The sequence below is a fragment of the Halichoeres trimaculatus genome, unplaced genomic scaffold, assembly GCF_033239565.1.
Source record: "Halichoeres trimaculatus isolate MK-OKI-2021-1 unplaced genomic scaffold, fHalTri1.1 fHalTri1_scaffold_23, whole genome shotgun sequence".
NCBI classification, from domain to species: Eukaryota; Metazoa; Chordata; class Actinopteri; order Labriformes; family Labridae; genus Halichoeres; species Halichoeres trimaculatus.
This window is the reverse complement of record NW_027437201.1, coordinates 7,743,513-7,765,248: the sequence shown is the minus strand read 5'-3', so window position 1 is coordinate 7,765,248 and position 21,736 is coordinate 7,743,513. Positions and strand designations below refer to the sequence as shown.

The 21,736-nt window shown below is 39.5% G+C and overlaps 1 protein-coding gene across 1 annotated transcript in view; it reads right to left on the bottom strand.

The window, feature by feature from the left end:
• Positions 1-21,736, bottom strand: part of nrg3b (neuregulin 3b) — a 324,753-nt gene that overhangs the window by 175,481 nt on the left and 127,536 nt on the right. The window contains exon 2 of the mRNA XM_074663848.1: positions 1,542-1,677. Within this exon, the coding sequence (XP_074519949.1) occupies positions 1,542-1,677 (136 nt within the window). The remainder of the gene's footprint in view (positions 1-1,541; positions 1,678-21,736) is intronic.

Here is a 21,736-nt window from a genome sequence, read left to right as displayed (position 1 = left end):
CCTGAGTGCTGCATTGCTTTGTTGCTCAAGATCAAGGGGCAACCTCTGGTCTAAAAATATGAGGCAATGTGGGAGTGCTAAAATCTGCAGTTCATCAGGTGTCCACTTGGGGCTGGTTTGTAAGTACGAGAAACCACACACACAACAAGCCAGAAGAAGCCATTGTCACAGCAGAAATAAACACGTTTACAGCCCGGTACAAGAACAGTTAAATTTGAATAGCTAGTTTCTCTAATAGCACACACTGTATACTGAGTTTGCCAAACAAAGTTTACCCATCAGCCTAGCTGATTGACAGGTGGGCGCTCTATAGCTGTTATAGTATGGAAGCTCAAAGCCAGCCCCATTTCCGATATGGCCTCCAGCAATGGTTTGCTTCAAAACTCTCTTTTAGAAACAGATGGGTGACATCACCCATTTGACTATGTCCATCTATTTTACAGTCCATGCTTAAGTCTCAGTAAAGCTGGTGGGTGTGTTGATGGAAAAGTGAGGATCGAAACCACAATGGAGTGAAGACATGTTGGACACAGATGTGGTTATGTCTGGCATCAGTATTTGCTATTTGAAAAGTTGCAGTTAGGTAAAAAATAGAACCAAGTCAGAAATGCTCCTGGAAAACAGTTCATGGGCTTAAAATTGTATACTGTTTTATATTAAATGTCAAAATCTTTTCATCATCACTTTATTTCCCCTTTGCGTTTGAAAAGAAAAGCAAGCTCCCTCTTCATTTGGAGAATAAAATAACATGTTGCAGAAAAAGATCCCCAACAGCTGGCAAATAGGCTTGTTGAACCAGTCAGGAAGGTCTGTTTATAAACTCCGTCCTGCTTATTGACAGTACTTCAGGTCTCCAATCCTCATTACTCGCTGTGTCAAAGCTAGACAGGAGTGGATTTGAAATGGTTATCTCAATCTGTTTTTTGGGCCTTGAGTAACCTCTAGGGTGAAACAAAGGAAATGAGAAAATGAGATAAAGAAGAAGAAGGAAAGTGCAAAAAAAGTCAGTTGCTTTTAAGTTTAGATCAAAGAAGAATGTTGCAAGCGCCTCATCTTTACACCTACCATTAAAAAGAGTCTAACACCAAAAAGGTCAAATCAGACAACATTAATGCCAAGGTTTTAAACATGAAGGGGAGAAATTTTATTGAATTTCATTTTAACTAAAAGTTTGTCTCGCCACATTAGAGGCTCAGTTAGATCACATCTGCTCTGCTCTAGTTAGTATTCCTTTGCTTTTGTGTGAAAAGAGTCAGCTGCTTCCAGTGTGGCAAAAGCAACTCTGATCCCTCAGTTAGCACTGTCAGTTATTATAGATTTTCCCCGCGTTTAAGATGCATTTGCAAAGCGATTTTCTCGTGTTTCATCAGCCAAACAACACGGCCTAACAGGCTCCAGGCAAAAAAAAAAAAAAGGGAAAGTGAATGGAAATGACCGCAAGGTTGGCGGTTGGATGAAAGGGCAAGGCGCAGAAACATCAATGCTGAAAGAGAAACCAAATTTCCTCAAACACACACACAAACACACACACACACACTAACCTGCAGTGTCTGTGAACACCAGCGACTGTTTCGATGATGGAGCACTCTCCCTCATTCAGACAAAAGGCCAGGTCCTTGTCCTCCACGCAGGGCTTGAAGACCTCTGATCGTAGACTTGGAAGGGTTGGGGCCATGGCTGGAGGGAGAAAAGATACAAACACAGATTTATTCACAGCTGAGCAGAAAAGGATGAAAATTCCTGTAATGTACCTTTCATCTTTGCCTCTTGGCAAACACGACTGATTCAAAGAGGAACATTTCTAAATCCATTAATTTCTTAGATGTATGACTGAAAATGTTATGCCATCATGTTTTTTTAAAGTATAGTTTTTCCTCTAGTGTGACTATTTTTTTTGCAATGACTTTGCTTATAGAAAAGAAAACTTTGTGACGTCAGACTTGCACAATCATTCCCTTGATTTATTTTCTCAACTGAAAACTTATTTTTAAAAGAAAAACTTATGTTTTGTGATTTTACCTTGTTTTTTTAAATCTCATTTTATCTGGATTTTATTGTTTTTGTTCCTATTTTTTTTTCCAATTTTTTACTGTCTGCTGTTCATTTTTACCTGTTTTAACTGTACATTGTAAAGCACTTTGTTACCTGTACAGAAAAGTGCTATACAAATGAATATATAAATACAAAAATAAATAATAATAATAATAATAATAATAATAATAATAATAATAATAATAATAATAATAGTAATAATAATAATAGTAATACTACTACTACTACTACTACTACTACTACTACTAATAATAATAATAATAATAATAATAATAATAATAATAATAATAATAATAGTTATTATTATTATTATCATTATTATCATTATTATTATTATTATTATTATTATTATTATTGCTATTATTTCAGATTCTAAGTAGAATTCAGGCAGAATTATTGTAAGACCAACTTTCTACATCTCTAAAATTTTGCATTTCAGGTTCAAAGGTTTCTAACAACAACCTGACGCAAAGGAAAAGTGTGTAACTTAAGTACTGTACTGCTTCTGGAGCATTTGTTGAACTTGATGCTTCAAGTAAACACCAACTGTTTGAGATGAAGCAGCTCAGTCAGATTTCCTCAGTAAATTTCCTGGTTGGCTGCTCCAGTAAGCACACAGAAACAATCTGTGAAGGTATGAATGATATGTCAAACTACAGAGAGGCAGAACTGTGAGGAAAAATGTGCCTGGTGATGTCGCTTCAACTCCCCTCTTCTAATCTGACCCTGAGCGTCTCTCATAAAAAAGCATGGCCGCCATGTAGCAGCACTGCAATGCAGGGCTCCCCACCCTGTGAAATATGCACAGCTGTCAGATGTGAGACGTTCAGACACTGTGTGCTAATATGTGCCGCTGCACGCGAGTGCATACAGAAAGCTCATCAACATACAAGCACACAAGCGTGTTGACAAACACACAGAAATTGTCTGAGAAGCTTTTTCACTCCATCATGTTGTCAAGCTTTGAAAATTGGATTGACTGGTATTACACGCTGTACCTTGCCAATACAATTGGATTACACATCTGAGACTGCTTTCATCCATTTATGTTATGCACACACATGCACTTTCACACTCCATATTCTGCTAATTGACACTCTGAGTCTATTTCTTTTATCCTTTTTGTGGGGTGTTTGACACATCTTTGTTGCCATCTGCTCATGTGTCTGCTCTTCTGTTGCCCAGTGTCCTTTTCAAGCCCGAGCTTAAGGCTTAAGTGAACAGGAAAAAAAAACAAACAAACTTGGTAATCCATTTGTTGTGCCCCAGTGTCCAGTTCAATCTATGTTTTGTTTATGGCCATTGATCGATAAATCCTGGGCTCCTGATGTAAGACCCGGGAGATGATGGGAGATCAGAGGGAACACAAAAAGAGATATGTGGTGCTCCAGGGGCAAGCTAGCAGGGGTGTGTCTTAACTTCTGGTCTGGCGTGGCACATCTTTGGAACTGACTCATACCAGAGTGACGGCTATATTGTGGTCTTCTTGAAATAGCCGACAAATTCATTTTTTCCAAGTTTTTTCAGAAAGCACAAAAAACTAAGCCAAATGTCACAAGTAGATGATTTAGGAAGGGACAAAACATCTTTTGTCAAAAAAATAAGACTTATGCAATAATTTAAGGTGAGGACTGACAAAAGTCACCTGGCATTTCTTTCATATACTAGAGCTTAGAAGTAGGGTTTGTAATATTTTCATCATTTATCCTTGGCTCAGTGCCAGTGGCAGCACACACCCACTGCCTCAGACTGTGACAACATAAACACACTCACTAGCCCGCTTTTCTACGTGGGAGAGACGCCGTGCACCTGACTCGGCTAGCACAGGCTAATCACTGGGTATTTGACACATACCAACACGCATAGCTCTTCGTCCCATGCTGCTCCCTAAGTGCCAGAGAGGGGGTGAAAGTCGAGCCAAGCTTCACTGTCGTTAAGTTAAAAAAAATCATCTGTTTGGTGTTTCGTCTCACTTTCTTCCTCCGTGCTACGTCCGCTATCAGAGGTGCTCTGAGTAGCTTCCACTCACTATCATCAATATGCAAAGTCACTGAGCACTCTGTGATTGTTTTATTTTAACCAGGCTTACTCTCCGCCCAGAAACCTCCTCAAACAACCAAAACATCAACATAGAGGCAGAGGAGAGGGTTGAGGCAGACACAGACACTGACATGCATAAGGGCCCATAGGAGGTGACTGAGCAGATTTATTCCTGTAAAAGCTGCCTTTTTTTTTTTTTAAGGAAAATTCTGCAGAACCTACCTTTATAAGGTATAATACCTTTAAGGTATTATCAAGATTTGTAATTATAGTTATACTCTTTTTTTTTTTTTTTTTTTTTTTTTAAAGAAAATTTAGATAACGTGCATTTCTAGCTGCTTTTTTGAGACAAAAAGACATGTACAGTCTTCAAATTCTTGGATTCTCACATTTTGTTTTTTTTTTTTATTAAGAATAATTTGTCACTTCTTAGTCTTTTAAACTTGTGAAAACTTGCATATTAAAGGAGGTCTCAAACCTTCTCTTTTAGCACCTGACTCTTTTACTCTATCTGCTTTGACAGACACTAGATTAGCTCCATGTTGTATTATTAACTCCACAAATTCCTTCAGTAGATTCTTCTTAAGGTTATCTATTCCAAGCTGCAACTTTAATTATCAAAAATAGAACAAACTGTCCCCCTGTGGTGCTCATGTTCTTGGTTATAATTGTTATGATGTTTTAAGTCTCCACAATCTTCTTTCTCAAACAGCAGCAAGTGACCACATGTGAGGAACTTCACACTGGAAGTAGAAAGACAATGCCAGCTATGTTAGGTCAGCAGATAAGGTCTGAGCACATGAGGCAAAGCTCTTCTGACAAAGGAGGAAATTGATTTTGCGCTCTAAGCCCAACCATTGATAAATTTGTATCAGAAAAGCCAAGGTCATGCAGATACCAAACACCTTTTTAGTACCTGCACTGCAAGCCACCTTATCTCTTCTTAAACTTTTAAGTTCTGCTTGTCACTTTATCTTACGTCAAAAAAAGCAGCTAAGGAAGATTTTACCACACGTCTCTGGATAAGAAGTGGTTCGACTGCTGCATCATTTCATTTGTCATACGCCGCTGACAGCACAGAGGGATAGGATGTGTGCCACACAAGGTCAGGATGCGACTTGTGACACAGCACTTTGGGATTAGATGGTGATGTATGAAGCCTGCTTATATTTAATCATAAAACTCCGGACAGATATGTTACCATTGTTCTTTCCTCTTTCCGACACCAGGGCTAGAATGGCTCAGCAAAGTAAAACAGCGGATGAGATCTTATTTATGTCTCGTCTACGTCTCCTCGACAAAAATCAGCAATGATCAAGACCGCAAGGAAATGTGTTCCATTTTCTGGCTCGTCTTATTTGTGACTCCTGAGAAATAAACATGGTTCAGTCTCACAGTAAGCTCCGTGGGAGTTCTTGCAGTTGTCTCGTTCAGATACCTCAGCAGAAAGGAAAATGAAACCAGTGCAGGTTCTCAGATTCATCTCATTATCAAAGTTTAGTCTCACAGTTTGTGGTCATGAAATTGTCTCCCTTCTGCTTATTCCTACATCTCAGCTAAGACACACAGTGAGGCCTGTTTGGGTTCCAAAAGTGGTCTGATTATAGAAGTTTAGTCTCACAACTTGTCTTAGGCTCTCATTTTAAGCTCCCAGGTAAGAGTAAGATTAGAGTGATTCAAGATCCTGAATTTATCTGAGTATGATGGAACATTTGAAAAAAGTTGTAGCTCATACAAGTCTTCAAAAATGTCATCTCCATGCTACCAATCATCAAACAACATCCAGACAAAGGTATCTTGACCTTCCGTGTGTCCCATTTAACGAATTAGCTTGTAGTGGAAGCATCAGTGTAGTGCTCGCATTTGAGCTTCTAGTTATTTTGCAAAACTCTCAGATTGTATTGAAAAGAAATTCCCAGAAAAAAGCTGCAACAGGGCATGGTGTCAGAAACATTCTGAAAGAGAGGATGGGCCAGACCTCATTGAACAGGTTTTTATCAAAATCAACAGCAGATGAAAGTAAGGAAAGGGTGGTTAAAGGGCATCAACTTCAAGTTGTCTGATCTCTAAGGTAAACACTGCACATAGAACTTAATTCAACCAGTACATTCTATTGTACTGTGATCTTATACAAAATGTATTATTTAGAAGTACAAAGTAAATAAAGGAGTTTTTTTGATGGTCCAGAAGAGATTAAAAGCATTTCAATTCATTTCAATGGGTAAAATTGATCTCACATACAAGACGTTTAAGCTACAAGCTCTGATAAACGTATAAGTCAAGGCTCCACTGTAGTTGCTAATAGCAGCCCAAACATTTTATATGGATATTGATATTGATACCACATGTTTAGAGGCGCTATTGGAAAACATTTGAAGAGGAAGAAATTAATAGCTTTTTGCAGCCAATTAATTATTGAACGAGGGTAAAATAGCATATTTAAATCATTGCAGGTTCTGGTATCAGTACCATAAAATCTCCAACACAAGCCTTTCTACAGAGGCTCATTTTCTACTTGGCCCTGTACTCTTGTTCTGTGAATGGGCCAGCTTCAGGAAATGAGGCTGACACAACAGCCCTAAATTAAACATTTTATAGCGAACCTGTTCTGTGCAGGGATTTTTTAAATTAGATGATCTGTCAACTTTTGTACCTTTTAACATCATACCCCCACCATCTACCCATAAATCATTGTACCTTTAAAACCTGAGACACTAAATGCACACCTATCAGCATGCTGTCCGCTTCTTTAAAGCTGAATACAAAAGTGCTAAGTCTTTCACCTGTCATCCCACAAAATAAAGGCTCTGCTGTTCTGCACCAGTTCTACAAATGGCCTGTTCTGATTACCTCTCAAAAAAACTGTAACCCCCCCTCCACTGGAGTCTTAAAGGATTACCTCCACTCTTTTAGCCCCATTGGCCGCATCAAGAAACAAGCCATCTTCAGATATGTTTGGCCTTGAGCAATGCAGGCTGTCAATTTCTTATGGTTTCTCTTTTCATCAACGTGACAGGCAAGAAATGGTAAAAAATCAGCAGCACAGCAAGTACCAGAGCTCTTTTGAAAGAGCACCTGTCAAACAGGGTCTTATAGAATGCTTCGTCCTTTGAACACCTTCCTCCTAGAAGCAGGGCCGGTATAATAAAGCAATTAGTGCGTTTTTTGAATGAACTGCAGCATAATGGTGATAGTGAGTTCACGAGTGTTGATCTGATACTCTCTGTGAAGTAATTTCTGGGGTATCAAAAGACTGACCCTGAAAAGACTAAACAAACCCACTAAACAGAGCGCTTCAACCAATTAAAAGTTGAACTTTAAGACCAAACAAGTTATCAAAGAGAATTACGTTTTTGAAAATAACAAATTTCAGCTTCATTACTGAGGTGCATACTTTTTTGAGCTGTGTTGTGAATATCTTTAAGATGCAACATCATGATTAATTATGAAAAAACAGTTAACACGCTTCTTTCCCATTTAACTACATGTAACTAAAACTGTAGGCAGCTATTTAAGGAAAAATTACAAGCTGGAAAATGCGCTGATAAATGGCAGCAGCAGAAGCAGAGTGATTCATCCTGGGCTCTTTGAAATCATTTTCACGTCTTTCACCAGCCTCCCATTGCACGAAGGCAATCTAGATTGGTGATTCCCTTGGTAACTTTCAAGGAATCCACTGGCTGATGATCACAGATCCAGAGGACGCTTGACACATCAGAGAGGAATACTGAAGTGAGTACATCTCCTTGGTTACAACTACCGAACCACTTTCAATCACTAGCATCAAAAAGTCCAAGAGCTTAAACTGGCTGGTGTTGGATGGCTTTCATTTTGAAATGCAGAGTAGCTTTTTTACTAATGAAGAGTAACATCATTAAATATAGATCTGTTATTGTGGTTTAGATACATTAAAGTGACTCGATGGAAAAAACAAACTCCCATGAGTTAAATTACATACAGCGTATTGCTAAAGCTAAAAAAAGGCTTATCTTACTAAAACTGGTAATTACCACTAAAAACGACCCATGAGGCTCACATACATTGTGTTTTTCTAACATCATAAGATGGAAACCAGAGTGCATGCAGACACAGTCGATCAATGTGCACTTAAAGCAGGCCTGTGTTTTTGCGGTTATTATACAACATGATGAAGCGTGGTCAACGCAGTCCATATTCAGCCAAAAAAGAAAACTCAAATAATTTGAAAGTAAGAAACAAAGCCCTCTTTAAAACCTATTTATGTTAATTTGACAGGTCACAGATCCATAAAACAGGCAGCTTCTAAACCAGCTGATGCACACTGTGACGTAGCTGGGATGTTTTTCCAGCAGACAGGATTCTTATGCATGACTTCTTTATGGCCCATGATAACGTTAAATGGAGTAGATGCCTCATTTTTTGGCAGTTGCATAATCACAAGTCATACTTTTTTTGCCCTAATGCTTGATTACATTCAATAGTTAATTACAGTGCAGCTGAATGTTGTGGTTGTATTCCACTTTCTGCAGCCTGAACTCCCTCGAAACACAGTTTTCAAAATTTTCATTACTTTTTCATGAAGCTGGAGTAAAAAAGCTTCCCTGTAAGCGTCCTATGGAGACCTCCACATGCCCCCTGCACTGTATACCTGCTGCTGTATGCATACGCTCCCTCGTGCTGTAGACAGAGAATTCCTTGGCACAGACAACACAAGAGACAATTCCATTTACAACTGTAGCATTTTCCTGCTATGGCTCCCTTCTAATGTGCTCATTAGTGTTCTTGTGCTGAGCCTTATCCCTCTGGAGACTGTGGTAGGGAGAGAACTGCCTGTGTTTACTGCAGCACACATCAAAGAAGGCCTTACTACGTAAAGGGAGAGTCCTGGGAGAGCTTGCTGATTGCTTACCCATCATGCACCGCTGCCTTTTGGACAGAACCATATGCAGAGAAATATACAGTGCAGCGAGTGTGGACAACACATTTGCTCCAGCAGAGCTATCTCTCACAATGGTTTGGAAATGACTTGGACTTTGCCTTTTTTTCCTCTCTGGAGCAATACTTGAGGACCTGCAGGAGGACTGCAGAAGTCTGTAATAACTAGAATCTTCATTTAAGATAGGGGAGATTAGAGAGGGTATATGTGCATCATGTTTTGAGAATAAAAATTAGATGATGTCTGATGATAAGCAAAAATGATGCTGCTTTAAACCTGCATTCTTTTAATGACCAGAGGGGGGCGAATACACCTATGGAGCTTACATTCCACCTTGGTTTGTTTTATTTAATGATACATCAGTGTTATTGAAGCCTTGATTGATTGACTGTTTGACTCATACACACGAGTTCCGAGCAAGTACTAATGTCCCGATCCGATACACTGACTGGTATCGGCGCCCGATATGGCTATTTTTAGAAGATCAGATATCACATTTTATCAGTTTTCACATGTTTTCAGCACTGTCACACTTTACGGCTGCTGTAAATCAAACCACGTTGCAAACATGTCTGCTGTTTGGGACTACTTACATATGAAACTGATCTTACAAACCTCCAGGAAGGTCTGACAGCCAGCCATTGTTGCTTTTTGCTCTGAGACCTAAAACTCAAGACACTTTATTGGTTGTTTAAGTTGAAACATTAAGTTTTTTTGTTTGTTTGTTTTAAAGGTATTGTTCAATGATTTTGGATAAAATAAGATTGGAACATTGAAAGTATATGCTGTCGGTTAAAAAAACAAAAAATAAAAATCAGTATCAGCAGGTCAGGCTTTTTAAAGATCGGTGAAAATTGTGATTGGTGCACCCCTAGTATCAGGACATCCCTTCAAGCAAGGCCACCTGCCAACTAGAAAGCAGGGGAAAAAATGTGTTTCTGCTGATTTGCCAGGGAGGACTACCTGGAGTTCATTCCCTGAAAAAGAAAGCATTTTGCCTTTTAATTTGAGGACACAAAAAAATATGCTAACACAAATGCTAATGCTAACTGACATGGAATTAAATCAACTATATATGTGAGGAGGCAAACTTGAAGTCTGCACATAACAAAGGTAACCATCTTTCACCATAAAGTGGACACTACAGTTGTTGGTATATTTAGAAAGGTCTCTGGTGTTGAAATGGTGGGTGTACTACAAAACATATGACACTACTAGAGGGCATTTTAAAGCAAATGCAACAGAATTTCCATATAAAGGACCTTCAAAAAATAGAGCTGTAGGCACAGTGCACTACAGGGGATGGAAAGTCACGACAGTAAAGATTTTTTTAGCCTTGAATATTCAATACCTTTATGCAGCATCAGTCAATATGTATAAACAGACAGTACACACACTGCTTCACACAGAGAAACACACACACTGTGCGATACTTCTTGCATGATCATCAGCACAACAAGCCCTGGGAGACCTTCTGTCCCTGAGTTGACACAAACAAATAGCAGTTGACCCGTGGGACTGTTGGTTAAAGGAAGGAGTCGCTGCCTGTAAGCAGGGTTAAAGAGCACATAGCCTTGGTTGCCATGGCAGCGAGGTGACAGACATTCAATTGGACGTTTGTCTCAGGTACTTCAGCCATCCTTCACTTCAGTCCAACTGGTGGTTAGGAGTACAATCCCCAAGCTGTACATGCTTCACATACATGGTGGGATGACGGTTTAAACAAACAACCTGATTGATTTTTTTACCACCTACAGCTGAGTAATTTCCAATGCTCTCATGCATCTATTTTCCAGTGTCATCCATCAAAGGCTGGGAAGCAAAAGGAATATTTCAATGGCATTCTGCTGTGTTAAAGATCTGGAAACCATGTAAAGGACTCAGTTCAAATGACAACTTTGATTGATAATCAACTGAAAAATTAACAAAATGTGAAAATTCAGAAAGCCTTGGTATTATTTCTTACATGTCAGCTCGCTGGCATTACCTGAGCTTTCTACCTTCCTGCTGTTCCCCAGATACCTCTAAATGGGGTCGTATTAACCATGTTCACATGCAGGGAACCAAATTCATAGCAGCTTGTGATGTGCTTTAAGATGTTTGATGCAGAAATAGTGGAGCCAAATAAAATCCTGTTTCACATAATTACATTTCTTTATTTTACGTTAGAATGAAAAAACTACCTCTGTATTCCATGTTGCCATTGCAAGGAATTGTGCTCTGATTGGGTTAAAACTTAAACAACAACCTTTTTAATGCACTTATTATTAAGTATTATTATTATTTTCTATCATATGTCATATGGTCAAATCCCAGCCTCGACTATCCATTGCTTGTCTTCCCTCACTCTTATATCCACACATATCCTGTCTCATTTTCAGCTTTCCAACCTAAAAAAGGGCAAAAATTGTGCCCCCAAAACACAAATTTAAAAGACAAAGGTACAAATCTGGAACAGATTAGTGCTTTTGACAGCTGCTAACCAGCTGAAGTGGTGATATGACAATGACTTGTTAGATTCTTTATATTTTTGACTCTTAAAGGTCCCATATTATGCAAAAATCCCTTTATTAAGTCTTTTAGTTAAATTTTGGGGTCTTTGGCTTTCCTCACAGCCCACAAAATGTGATATTTAATGACAAAACCTGTATTAAGTAGTGCTTGTGATTGTAAAATCCTGACCTAAAACGAGCTGTTTGGATTTTAGGAATTTGCCGACGTCAGCAATTCCCTTTTCTGACCAATCAGGAGCAAGTGTGACCTGATTGGTCCCCGGAGCAGAAAATTACAAACCCACTCCTCTCCCCGCTGCTGGAGAGAAATCTCTTGAACAGCGGGTAGGAGAATGCCAAAATTGAAGAGCCATCACTGCTCTGTTTTTGGCTGTAAACAGCCACATAGTTCCGTGCACAAGCTTCCCATCTCGCAAGAAGACAAGTCTATGAGGCTAGAGTTCATTTATCAAAGAAATGTGCCAGCTACACTCAGTAAAACTGCATGTGTGTGCTAGTCACTTTACGGCCTACTGCTTTTCCAACTTTGGACAGTACAACAGAGGGCTAGTGAATAGACAGGTCCTGAATCCAGGTGCATTACCAACCATCCGCCCAACAATTTGTGAGTATTTTAAATGCTGTGTGCTGTGGAGCAGATGTAAGAGCTTTTCTTCAGTGTCCCCCTGTCTCCGTGTTAGCTTCAGGATGCTAACTTTAGCTGCGGTTAGCCTGTTGTTTTAGCCTGTAATGTTACGGTAAACGAGCTTCGCTGTTTTCTGAACACTGTGCACTCTGAGCTTGTGACAAAATCTCCTCTTGAATGAATCTATTATTTTTCACAAGTTTCCAATCATAGGAAGCAGAAGAAATGTTCGACAGTTTCATTTTCATACTATTGTGTATTTGGGCTCTGTGGTGTGTTTCCTCCTTGTCCCTGACACTAACCTTTGAGTCCAGTCATTATCTCATTGCATCATTATCAGGTGGACTTAAAAGAGGTTTTGAATGCTTTCACATTGACAGCCCCAAAGCAGCAGGTTAATAAAGTAGACCCCAATAGACATCAAACATGCATTGAACCTTGAGGGGAACAATTCGGCCCCTTAATGAAAAGTTTTAATTATCGACATTATCTGCTGACCTCGTGTCAGCTGGATCTTGATTAAAGTTTGGTCGCCCACCACACACACACACACACACACAGACACACACACCAAGTGAGGCCCTGCATTTCCAAATCCCCCCTCTTCCTCCTCCTCCCAAACAGATCATAAAGTGACCTTGAAATTTCTCTCCACTACCCACGCAACACAGTGCAAGCGTTTTGAAGCCAAGAGACCACACTGTATGTCCAAATCGCCTGAGCTAGAATATCCAATAAAATAGGCCGTGCAAGCATCACTGGAGTGAGGATGTAATTATAGATGAAGAGATCTTTAGGAAAAAGTGTAGAAATTCTGTCTGTCATTCCTCAGCTGAAGGGAAAAAAGATTTCAAAGCTTCTGGAATTTTGGCTCAAAACGGTAAAAATCCTGATAAATGAGAATCTCATGAAGCATCCATAAACTATGACTATATTTAATCACTCATTACTGCTTAGGAGTGGAGATGAAAATATGCTTATTTTTGTTGTTTACACATGACAAAGTGGGCTTGGCCAATCACAGACTGATTTACATCTCCCTGGCTCCTCACACAAATATGACACATGACACAATCAGTGTTGCTAGCTTAAAACATTGTGTTTTTATTGTGTGAGTCACAGTGAGTGGAGCCCTGCCATCTGGATCTTATTCATTTAATGGACATTAAATGGTGAGTGACAAAAAGCCTTCCTGTCTGTTTCGCAGGTGGCTGTTAGCATACAATGTTAGCTGAGATACCCTTTTAGCAAAGCTATGAATGTAAAGCTAAATAACAGCTTTGTAGCGTGATTAGCTAGACACACTCAACACATTCTGCCAAATAAATACATCAACCACAGCCAGAACTAAATGAGGAGCTGAAAATAGTGACCACTTAACACCAGGATTAGCAAATACCTGGTCCAAGAAAAAGGCTAATGATTGGTTTAGACAGGGTAATTGCAGCTCTGTGACTTTTTCTTTGGTTGGTTAGCAGAGTCCATTGTAACGTTTATAGAAAAACAGCAGGGCATAACAACGCCAGTTCAGTTTCAAATTCAGTGTCAGGTTGGTAAAGACATTTTTGAATGCTTACACAAATTCTCATAAATATGAATGACATACTTAGCTTGTGCTTTCACTAGCTTCTTACCAGAGCCTTTATGTAAAATCAAATTGCACCTTAACGTCTTCTCTGGATGTCATTCACTTTACTACTTGATAACCCCTCTTACAGTATAGATGTGATTACTTTGAGTTTATACAGACCTCAGACCTATAGCTGTTTCAGCCACTGATGAGATATTACATAAGCGCTCTTCAGACAGCACAGGGAGCTCACAGGGATGGCTGAGATTGATTGAAGTTCTCTGAAATTAACATGACTCAAATCGTTGGGTTATTAGGTTATTATCTGTATCGAGAGCTCTGTGTCTATCTCAAGCTGCCTTGAGGGCCCTTAAGATAATTTTCCTCCTCTGTTGCACATTTCTCTGACTCAGTGGCGCTAACAATGCCACAGTTTGGATCATCAGAGTGACTCGACCCGCAGATGCTCCTGTTGCGTTTGTTTGGCTATCAAGGTCAACATGCAATCCGTCCACTGCTGTCGACTTCTGGGAGTCGCTAATGATGTTCGCAAGATCGCCTACAATCAGAACAATATTATCAGAGGCAATTTCTGCTGCGTTAATTTGTCTTCACAATCCATACCCGGAAATATGGAACGAGACGGATAATTTATTCTGATTCATTGATTGTAATTTGTGGTGTAATTATCATAATAGACCACCAGGAGGGTCGGAATGATGTTACTGCTCATGATCTCTGCAATGACAACATCCAATTTGTTCCCTTGTAGGTGGTGCCTGTTATTTGAATATGTAATGTGTTTTAAGTCATGTCATGTCTCTTCTTTGTGGAGTTTGTTTTTGGATGGGTTTGTTGCTCAAGATGAATACAATTACAGAAACTCATGTTAAACTCTAATTAGAATGAAAACACCATGAACATACATCTATCCACACCTGAGGGAATCCATTAAAGCTTCACATACAGATGAAAGTGGAACGTCTTTATCACCACTGCTTACTGCGCATATTACAGAGAATAACCAGCAACCACAGGATAAAGTCAAAACTATCAAATGTAAATTTAATGAGCAAAGTGGCCTCAGTGCTTTCCTTACAGACATGACATTAAATTTAGATTCATATTCCAGGACAGGACACGCAAGAAATGAGGCACAAATTAAAGCTTGCTGGGGTTTCACTGAAATATACATACCTGTGGTGTTGCTTGAGGAAGGACTGGGTATTTAATAATTCATCAGTGTTTGCAGATGAGATGCCATGAAGGAGGCCCAGAAACTAATTGAAAACACAGAACTTGAACTCACAAATAGGAAGGAAATAAAGGATGAGCCTTTCATGGGGGAGTAAATGAAATCCAGTGTGTTTGAGATGTGATTTATTTATACACTCTGACAGTACACATAATGTCATTATGCAAATATGCATGGCTGTAACCTGGTAGTGTTTACTTATGATGGGAACTGTTTTCTGTTCTTAGTTAGAAACACAAACTAATAATCAGTGTCACAGCCTATTCAATAACTCAATCATGTTACCTGGCTGTCTTACCTATTTATTAATTGAATACATTAAACAGCCAGGTAATGAGATTGAGTAATACAGTAGGACTTATTACCTGACTGTGTTGGTTACTTAATTCTGATCAGAGGTGCACCAATCCAACTTTTCTGATTCCGATACTGAAAAAGATACCTGGGCTGTAGGTATAGACTGATACTGATACCGATACTGATATTGATACTGATACTGATATCGATACTGATACTGATATCGATACTGATACCAATACGATACCAGTGTTTAATAATAACCTCCATGCCCTACTGAGGGATAAGACTAGTAATGTTTTAGGTAAAAGGCAAGAAGAAAGTATATGGAGTTACTGAAGTTAGTATTTATCTAAACTATAAAATATTTAAATGTTTACCATAAGTTTGCGATAAAAAAAATTCTTCAGAATGTGCAGAAAATAATTTTCAACTGTAATATTTTGTACCCTGTAGACTAATCCAGCTTTGAGGGGCACCGATCCCCCAATGCCCGATACCTGGATCAGTATCTGACCCTGAGGTCTGCAAATGACATTGTGTGTGATTTAAGAGTTGTGTTTTGTGTGTTAAGAGGCATTTTGTCCAGGCGGAGCCACTCGGAAGGCCTCAGAAAGAGTGATCATAGATAATGAACGTGCTCAATATTTTGCACTAGTAATCCTGTGGTGTGTGGGGTGCTCCGAGAGGAGCTGGGCAGGTACAGCTTGTAATGTCACATGTACCTGAGCAAAGCCAATCAAGACGATAGCTGACTCAGCTGACTGACCGAAGATGAAGAAAGAAATCTATCTATAAAACTTGTGACTTTACTCTCCACCAACTTGCACTGTAATGCAAACAGCCCACATTTCCACCATCTCCATGAATATTTCCATAATCCTTTTTTTCTTTTTTGAGTTTTTTTTTCTCGGGATTGAAGAGATGACAAACAATGAATAGTATGGTATATAAATAGTTTTCAACGTGTCTATATCTTTAGGTGATAGGTGGGTATGCAGGATAATACATGGTGAGCAGGTGGTTATGCAAAATAGAATCCCATCACTCTAGGACAACTTCTTCATAACTATCTATGATCAAATGTTACCCCTCATTTATTTGTACTTCATGTAACATAATACTAAATAAGACATCATGCCATGTTGAGTGCATTTGTGTGAATATGTGTGTGCACACTGCATGTGTGTTCTAAAATGTGTCTTTTTTTCTCATGAAAATAAAAGTCTTTTGTTCTTCACTGCAACGCCAACAAGCCATTCATCAGACGTGTCATATTTGGCTTGTTCATCTAACTGTTACCGCGCTGCTGATACCAAACTTGGTCCTGTCTTGGCAGAGCTGGTCTCCATCTGCCTTTTTTTCTATTCAAGACTATATTTAAAAAGATGGCATAAAATTTTAATCCTAAGGCTTGGGAGGATTATGCTTTGCCAGCAGAAACTGGCAGAGACGGAGAGGTGCAGTCAGACGAGGACCTAATTGTGGCTTCTGTACTTAATGTAATGTCTTCACTGACATGACAGTTGAACCTGAAGGAAAAATGCTGAGTCTTCATGCAGATGAGTTGATGTTATCTGTGCTGTGATCGCAGCACAGTTGTGTTAAAACCCTTCACTGTGAAAACAAGCTTTTTATGTTCCCTCCACGGGTATTTACCAGCTCCTTCTTTATGCCCGACAAACATATTTGAATTGGAAATGGTTCAAAATACTGTTTTATGCAGCACTCATCTCCAGATGCGGTTTTTGCTCATGCAAACAGATGAAATAGTTTTCCAAAAACGGGGAAAGAGGCACAGAATGGGAAAAGTTTTGAAGATAAGAACAGACTGCATAAGCCAATAAAAATTTACAAGTGATGCAACCACAAGGTAGTGAAGCTGTTTTTTCTTTTTTTTCTCCTCAGCCCTCCTCTGTTTGGTTAATCCAACACGATGTAAGCAATTATTCACACCTGAGAAGACAGCAGGAGAGTGGGGACACGACGCAAAGTGTGAGAACTTGACAAGAAAGACAACCAAATGCTGCAGGAGATGTGACGGTTTTAAAGGCGCAGGAGCCTCCTCTTCCTCCTCCTCATCGCCATATCCGATCTGTCACTGCCTGCCACTCTCCTTCTCTTCCTCGAGGGGATTCCAGATTATTGCAGAAATGCAACATCAACATGCATCCCCATTTCAGCAGGAACAAGAGTAAGGAGGGGACGGAGGGAGGGGGGGAGGCTAGGAGTTGAATGATTCACCTACGTGGAGCCGAGAGTGGCTTCCTGTCAGCGCGGTTGATTAAAATTCCTGGGACCAAGAATGCAGGGTGTGATGTACGATGAGCAGGTGGTGCGGGTTTAATATGCATGAGCGGACGGCTACTGCATCTGCAGATTGGCAGTCACTGAGCTTGCCTGTCCGCTCCCTTGGCAGCTCACTTGGCATATGGAGCAATTGGGGGGGCATACATGAGCATAACGGGGGGCTGGTCTTAGCACCCATCTCATACAATTCACCCTTTTTCTGACTCCTGAGATCAGAAGGATGGCAGATAGTTCCCTTTTTCGATGGCTCAAAGCAGCCAAGATGAAGGAAGAAGAGGGCATTTTTCTGCTGTATATTTTATTGATTTTATACAAACAGCAGGAAAGATCAAAAGGGAGGCGGATTAGAGGAGCCGGTGTAAAAATTGACTGAGATGGGGTTTAGGACTTAGGCTTACTAGAGGGAAGATGTGATTAGCCCCTACACCATCTCAGTGGATGATACTATTGATATGAAAAAGCAAGCACAGTCCTACTCCAGATTTAAAAGCAGAGAAAAGTGAGCTTAGCTCAGGCTGCCTCGCTCCGTATTTGACACATAAACTGTGACTTGGAAAAGGTTCGGCTGTGTAAGTAATTCAGGCAGCTGTGTACTGTTAGATTCGCAGGGCTCGCTGTTTGTGTGGGTGCATTGCAAAGTGGTATTTTTCTGAGGCTTTTTCTTCTTCTCTTCTTTGCCCGAGCCTGTTTGTGCTTTTGGTGGTTTGATGTGTGCTGCAGTGGGAGGAGAGGAGCAGTAGGAGGTGTGTCACTGGCAATCCAACAAGGCACTCTAACTTTGATGTCAAGTTTGTCCACATTTTGTGCCACCTGCCACCTGAGTGCAGGCCAGCAGGGCTGTGGACACGCCCCGCTCAGCTCTCTTGAACATTTTCATTATATAATACGATGCAGATGCACTCTCACTGAACTCCTGGAAATCCCTCAAAGATGCAAACCCCTTTGGAAAAAATGTCTCTTCCACACTTTTTACACATTCACATGATTAATTAGTTATGATAACAAGATGACTGCTGCTCATTAATGTCAAGACAGCTGCTTGGTCCAAGTCTCCAAGTTTCAATATATGATGATATACTTTGAACCACCAAGGGACAGAATTGCCTGATGTGGTCAAGATGAAAATAAATGAAAAATAATAAAACAAAAAAAATTTAACATATAGCTTCAGAACTCAGAGTGTATGTTTTCCAAAAATGTGACACTCACTCAGTGCTGTGAAAGTGTCACTGTTTCTAAATATGTGCCAAAACTAAGATGCTGAGTTTTGGAGTTAAAAATAAAAACAAAAATAAACAAACCAAACATTTCTTATGTAACCCCCTTTTACTATTATCTACAGTTCTACAGTTTCATTTAGCAGACTACTTAGTGCAACAACAGTGCTACAAGTTATACAGCTGCAGGTGCTGCCATTAAGTGCAGGATTTATTATTATTATTGTTATTTTAATAATGTAGAATATCAAGCCAACAAACCAGAATTAATTCCTGCAACAATATACTCAAGCTTCATCAACATTCAGTAATAGTGCTGAAAAATCACTAAGAGCTGGGTCTAAGACCTTCTGGCTCAGTCTACCCCTGAGGACAAAGAGGAGAAGGGTCAGATTAAGTGCTTAAGTGTTCCCTGAACAGATGAGTTGTCAGACATCTCTTAAAGTAGAAAGAGACTCTGTGGATCGTATAGAGTTGCGTAATTTATTTCACCATTTGGGAACAACAGAGGAGAAGAGTCTGGCTAGAGATTTAGAGCCACGCTGGGCTAGGTGCACCAGGTGTCTTTCACAAGCAGAGCGTAGTGGGCCAGAAGGAGTGTAGACCTGGATGAGGGACCCCAGGTAGGCGGGGCAGCCATTCTTGTCAATATTTTGTGAGCCAGAAGAAGACCTTTTAATTTGAATTTAATTGTAATTAACAGCTACCTGACCTAAACTTACAGCACTTAGACACTATACAGCAGAAATTTAGTTAAGCTCATGAACTTAACTTATACAAAGCCAAACCGGACAAACATTTTCAGAGACAGTTTCTACCCAACAGCAGTAAGGATCCTGGACAAAGGCTAAAATCACTACCTCATTTGTCGTCATATAATTACAATTTAACAATTACCTCTATGTCAACAATGCACCTGAACTTATGGCAACTATTTTGCACTTTGCATTGTTTTGCACTGACTAAAGGGCTTTTGCAATTTCTATGTACTTGTTGCAATGACAAATAAAGTTCTATTCTATTCTACTCAGTTCTATATATTTCTTACAACTCTGTTTCAAGTATGCTAGCATTAACTGCCATTAAACAGTGTGTAAGCTTCAGGTCCTGTCAGCATTAGTTTTATAATCGCTAATTTTTTAGGACTAAAATGTTTTAGACACATTCTGCTCGGCACAAACACCCTAATACCCTCCAGATGACTTCATAAGTAGCCTTGCTGTTGTTAGGACAGAAAGTTACTGACATCAAATAACATTTAGTCATGAAGTTTTGTATGTTTGCTGCTGTTAAGTTGTTTCCCTGCCACATGTTCAAATGTAGCTGTTTATGGAAGAGTGTAATATATGATTTTACAGTGCTGTAGATCACCAACAGTACTCTTTAAAAAAAAAAAAAAATGTGATTTTTTTTTATAATTATTACAAAGAAATAAAGGACATATCTTCTATATTTGGTTGATCCAGAAATGTTCCTGGTTTCCTGGCTTTAATAACTGCATCTGTAAGCTGGCTAACCCACTTGACAATGAGAAGCTGTTACATCATATTCCAAGTAACAAGCAAAACCATTTCCTGACAAATAACATTACATCACTTGAACATTAGGCAAACCAACTGCTCCATTTTATTAACTGATTCTAATGCCACATCAAAGCAGCAAACCAAGAAACATAGCTAGCTTTAAAGACCAATGACCCAGCTGTTTTTTTTGTTTGTCTGTTTTTTTTTAGTAAATCCTGAAATCACAGAAATGGTTTTACAGCGGATAAATCATAATTCTAACCTCTTAAATGCTCTGGTTGATCTAAATGCAGAGGATATCAGATATTTTCTTTTTGGGCACTGTTAGAAGCTATCTGTTGCCTTTTAGCAGCACAGCAAGAGTTAGCTAATGTTTTAGCTTCACATACTGAAAGAACAAACTGCTGCTCAGAAAAAGCAACAGTTCCAAGTCCAGGCCAAGTTTCTTGGTGTTCAAAAAAATATGACTGATTTGTTTTTCCTCTGAAAGAGGGATTCAGAGAAGAACACTTGCTGTACCTTAGCTTCTGTCAACATTGATGTTGCTAAAGCTAGCAGGCTGGAGCATGACGGGTGGGGGGAGGGGGTTAGGTGCACTTAGGTGGAGTGAGGTTGTAGTGACAGGACGTTTGATGTTTTCAGAGGACATTGCGGTAATGGTGCCTGTGACTCACAAACAGTATATCTACCTAACTTGCTAGCAAGCTGTGCTGAGTGGTTTACGTTGAGCTAACCGGCTATTTTCAGCCTTTATTCTTGGTGGTGTGTGTTTCTCTTTAGTGCATTGCTTTTGTTTTGCTCAACTAAAGCCAGACAACAGAAACATCACCGTAATGATGCCTGTTATTTCCGTGTATATTTAACACTACAGAATATGTTAAATCACAGGAACATGCACTGTGATGCTTTAAAGAGCAGCTGATAAAACATAAACAATTATGATTAGTGTAATCTAATCCAGGCATATGGAATGAACTATATCAAATGAATCTATCGAGGTTGTAATTAAGTCAACATTAATACACCTGCAATGAGTCATTTAGAGACAAATCTGCAAGCACAATGAATGTACTAATGGGATTACATTAATGATAACTAGCTTGGAAAAAACTCACCAGGGGAAAAGTGTTAATCCCAATTATAAATCCCACTGACTGTGCAACCAGCGGACAAAGCAAAGCCCTGATGAGTTTGCTTCCCCCTCTTCCCAAACAAGGCAGATTTCCCCTGTCACCCCATTCTGGCTCAATACCCATATCTTGGAGGTGGCTCCAGTATTCCTCTCTTTCTCTGTCCCTCTCTCAGTCACACACACACACACACAAACCAGAGGAAAACACACAGAAAACAGTCACAGCAAATTTTGCCCTGGCATCACCATCCCAAAGCTTCTACAAAAATAAACATAGGTAGAAAAAC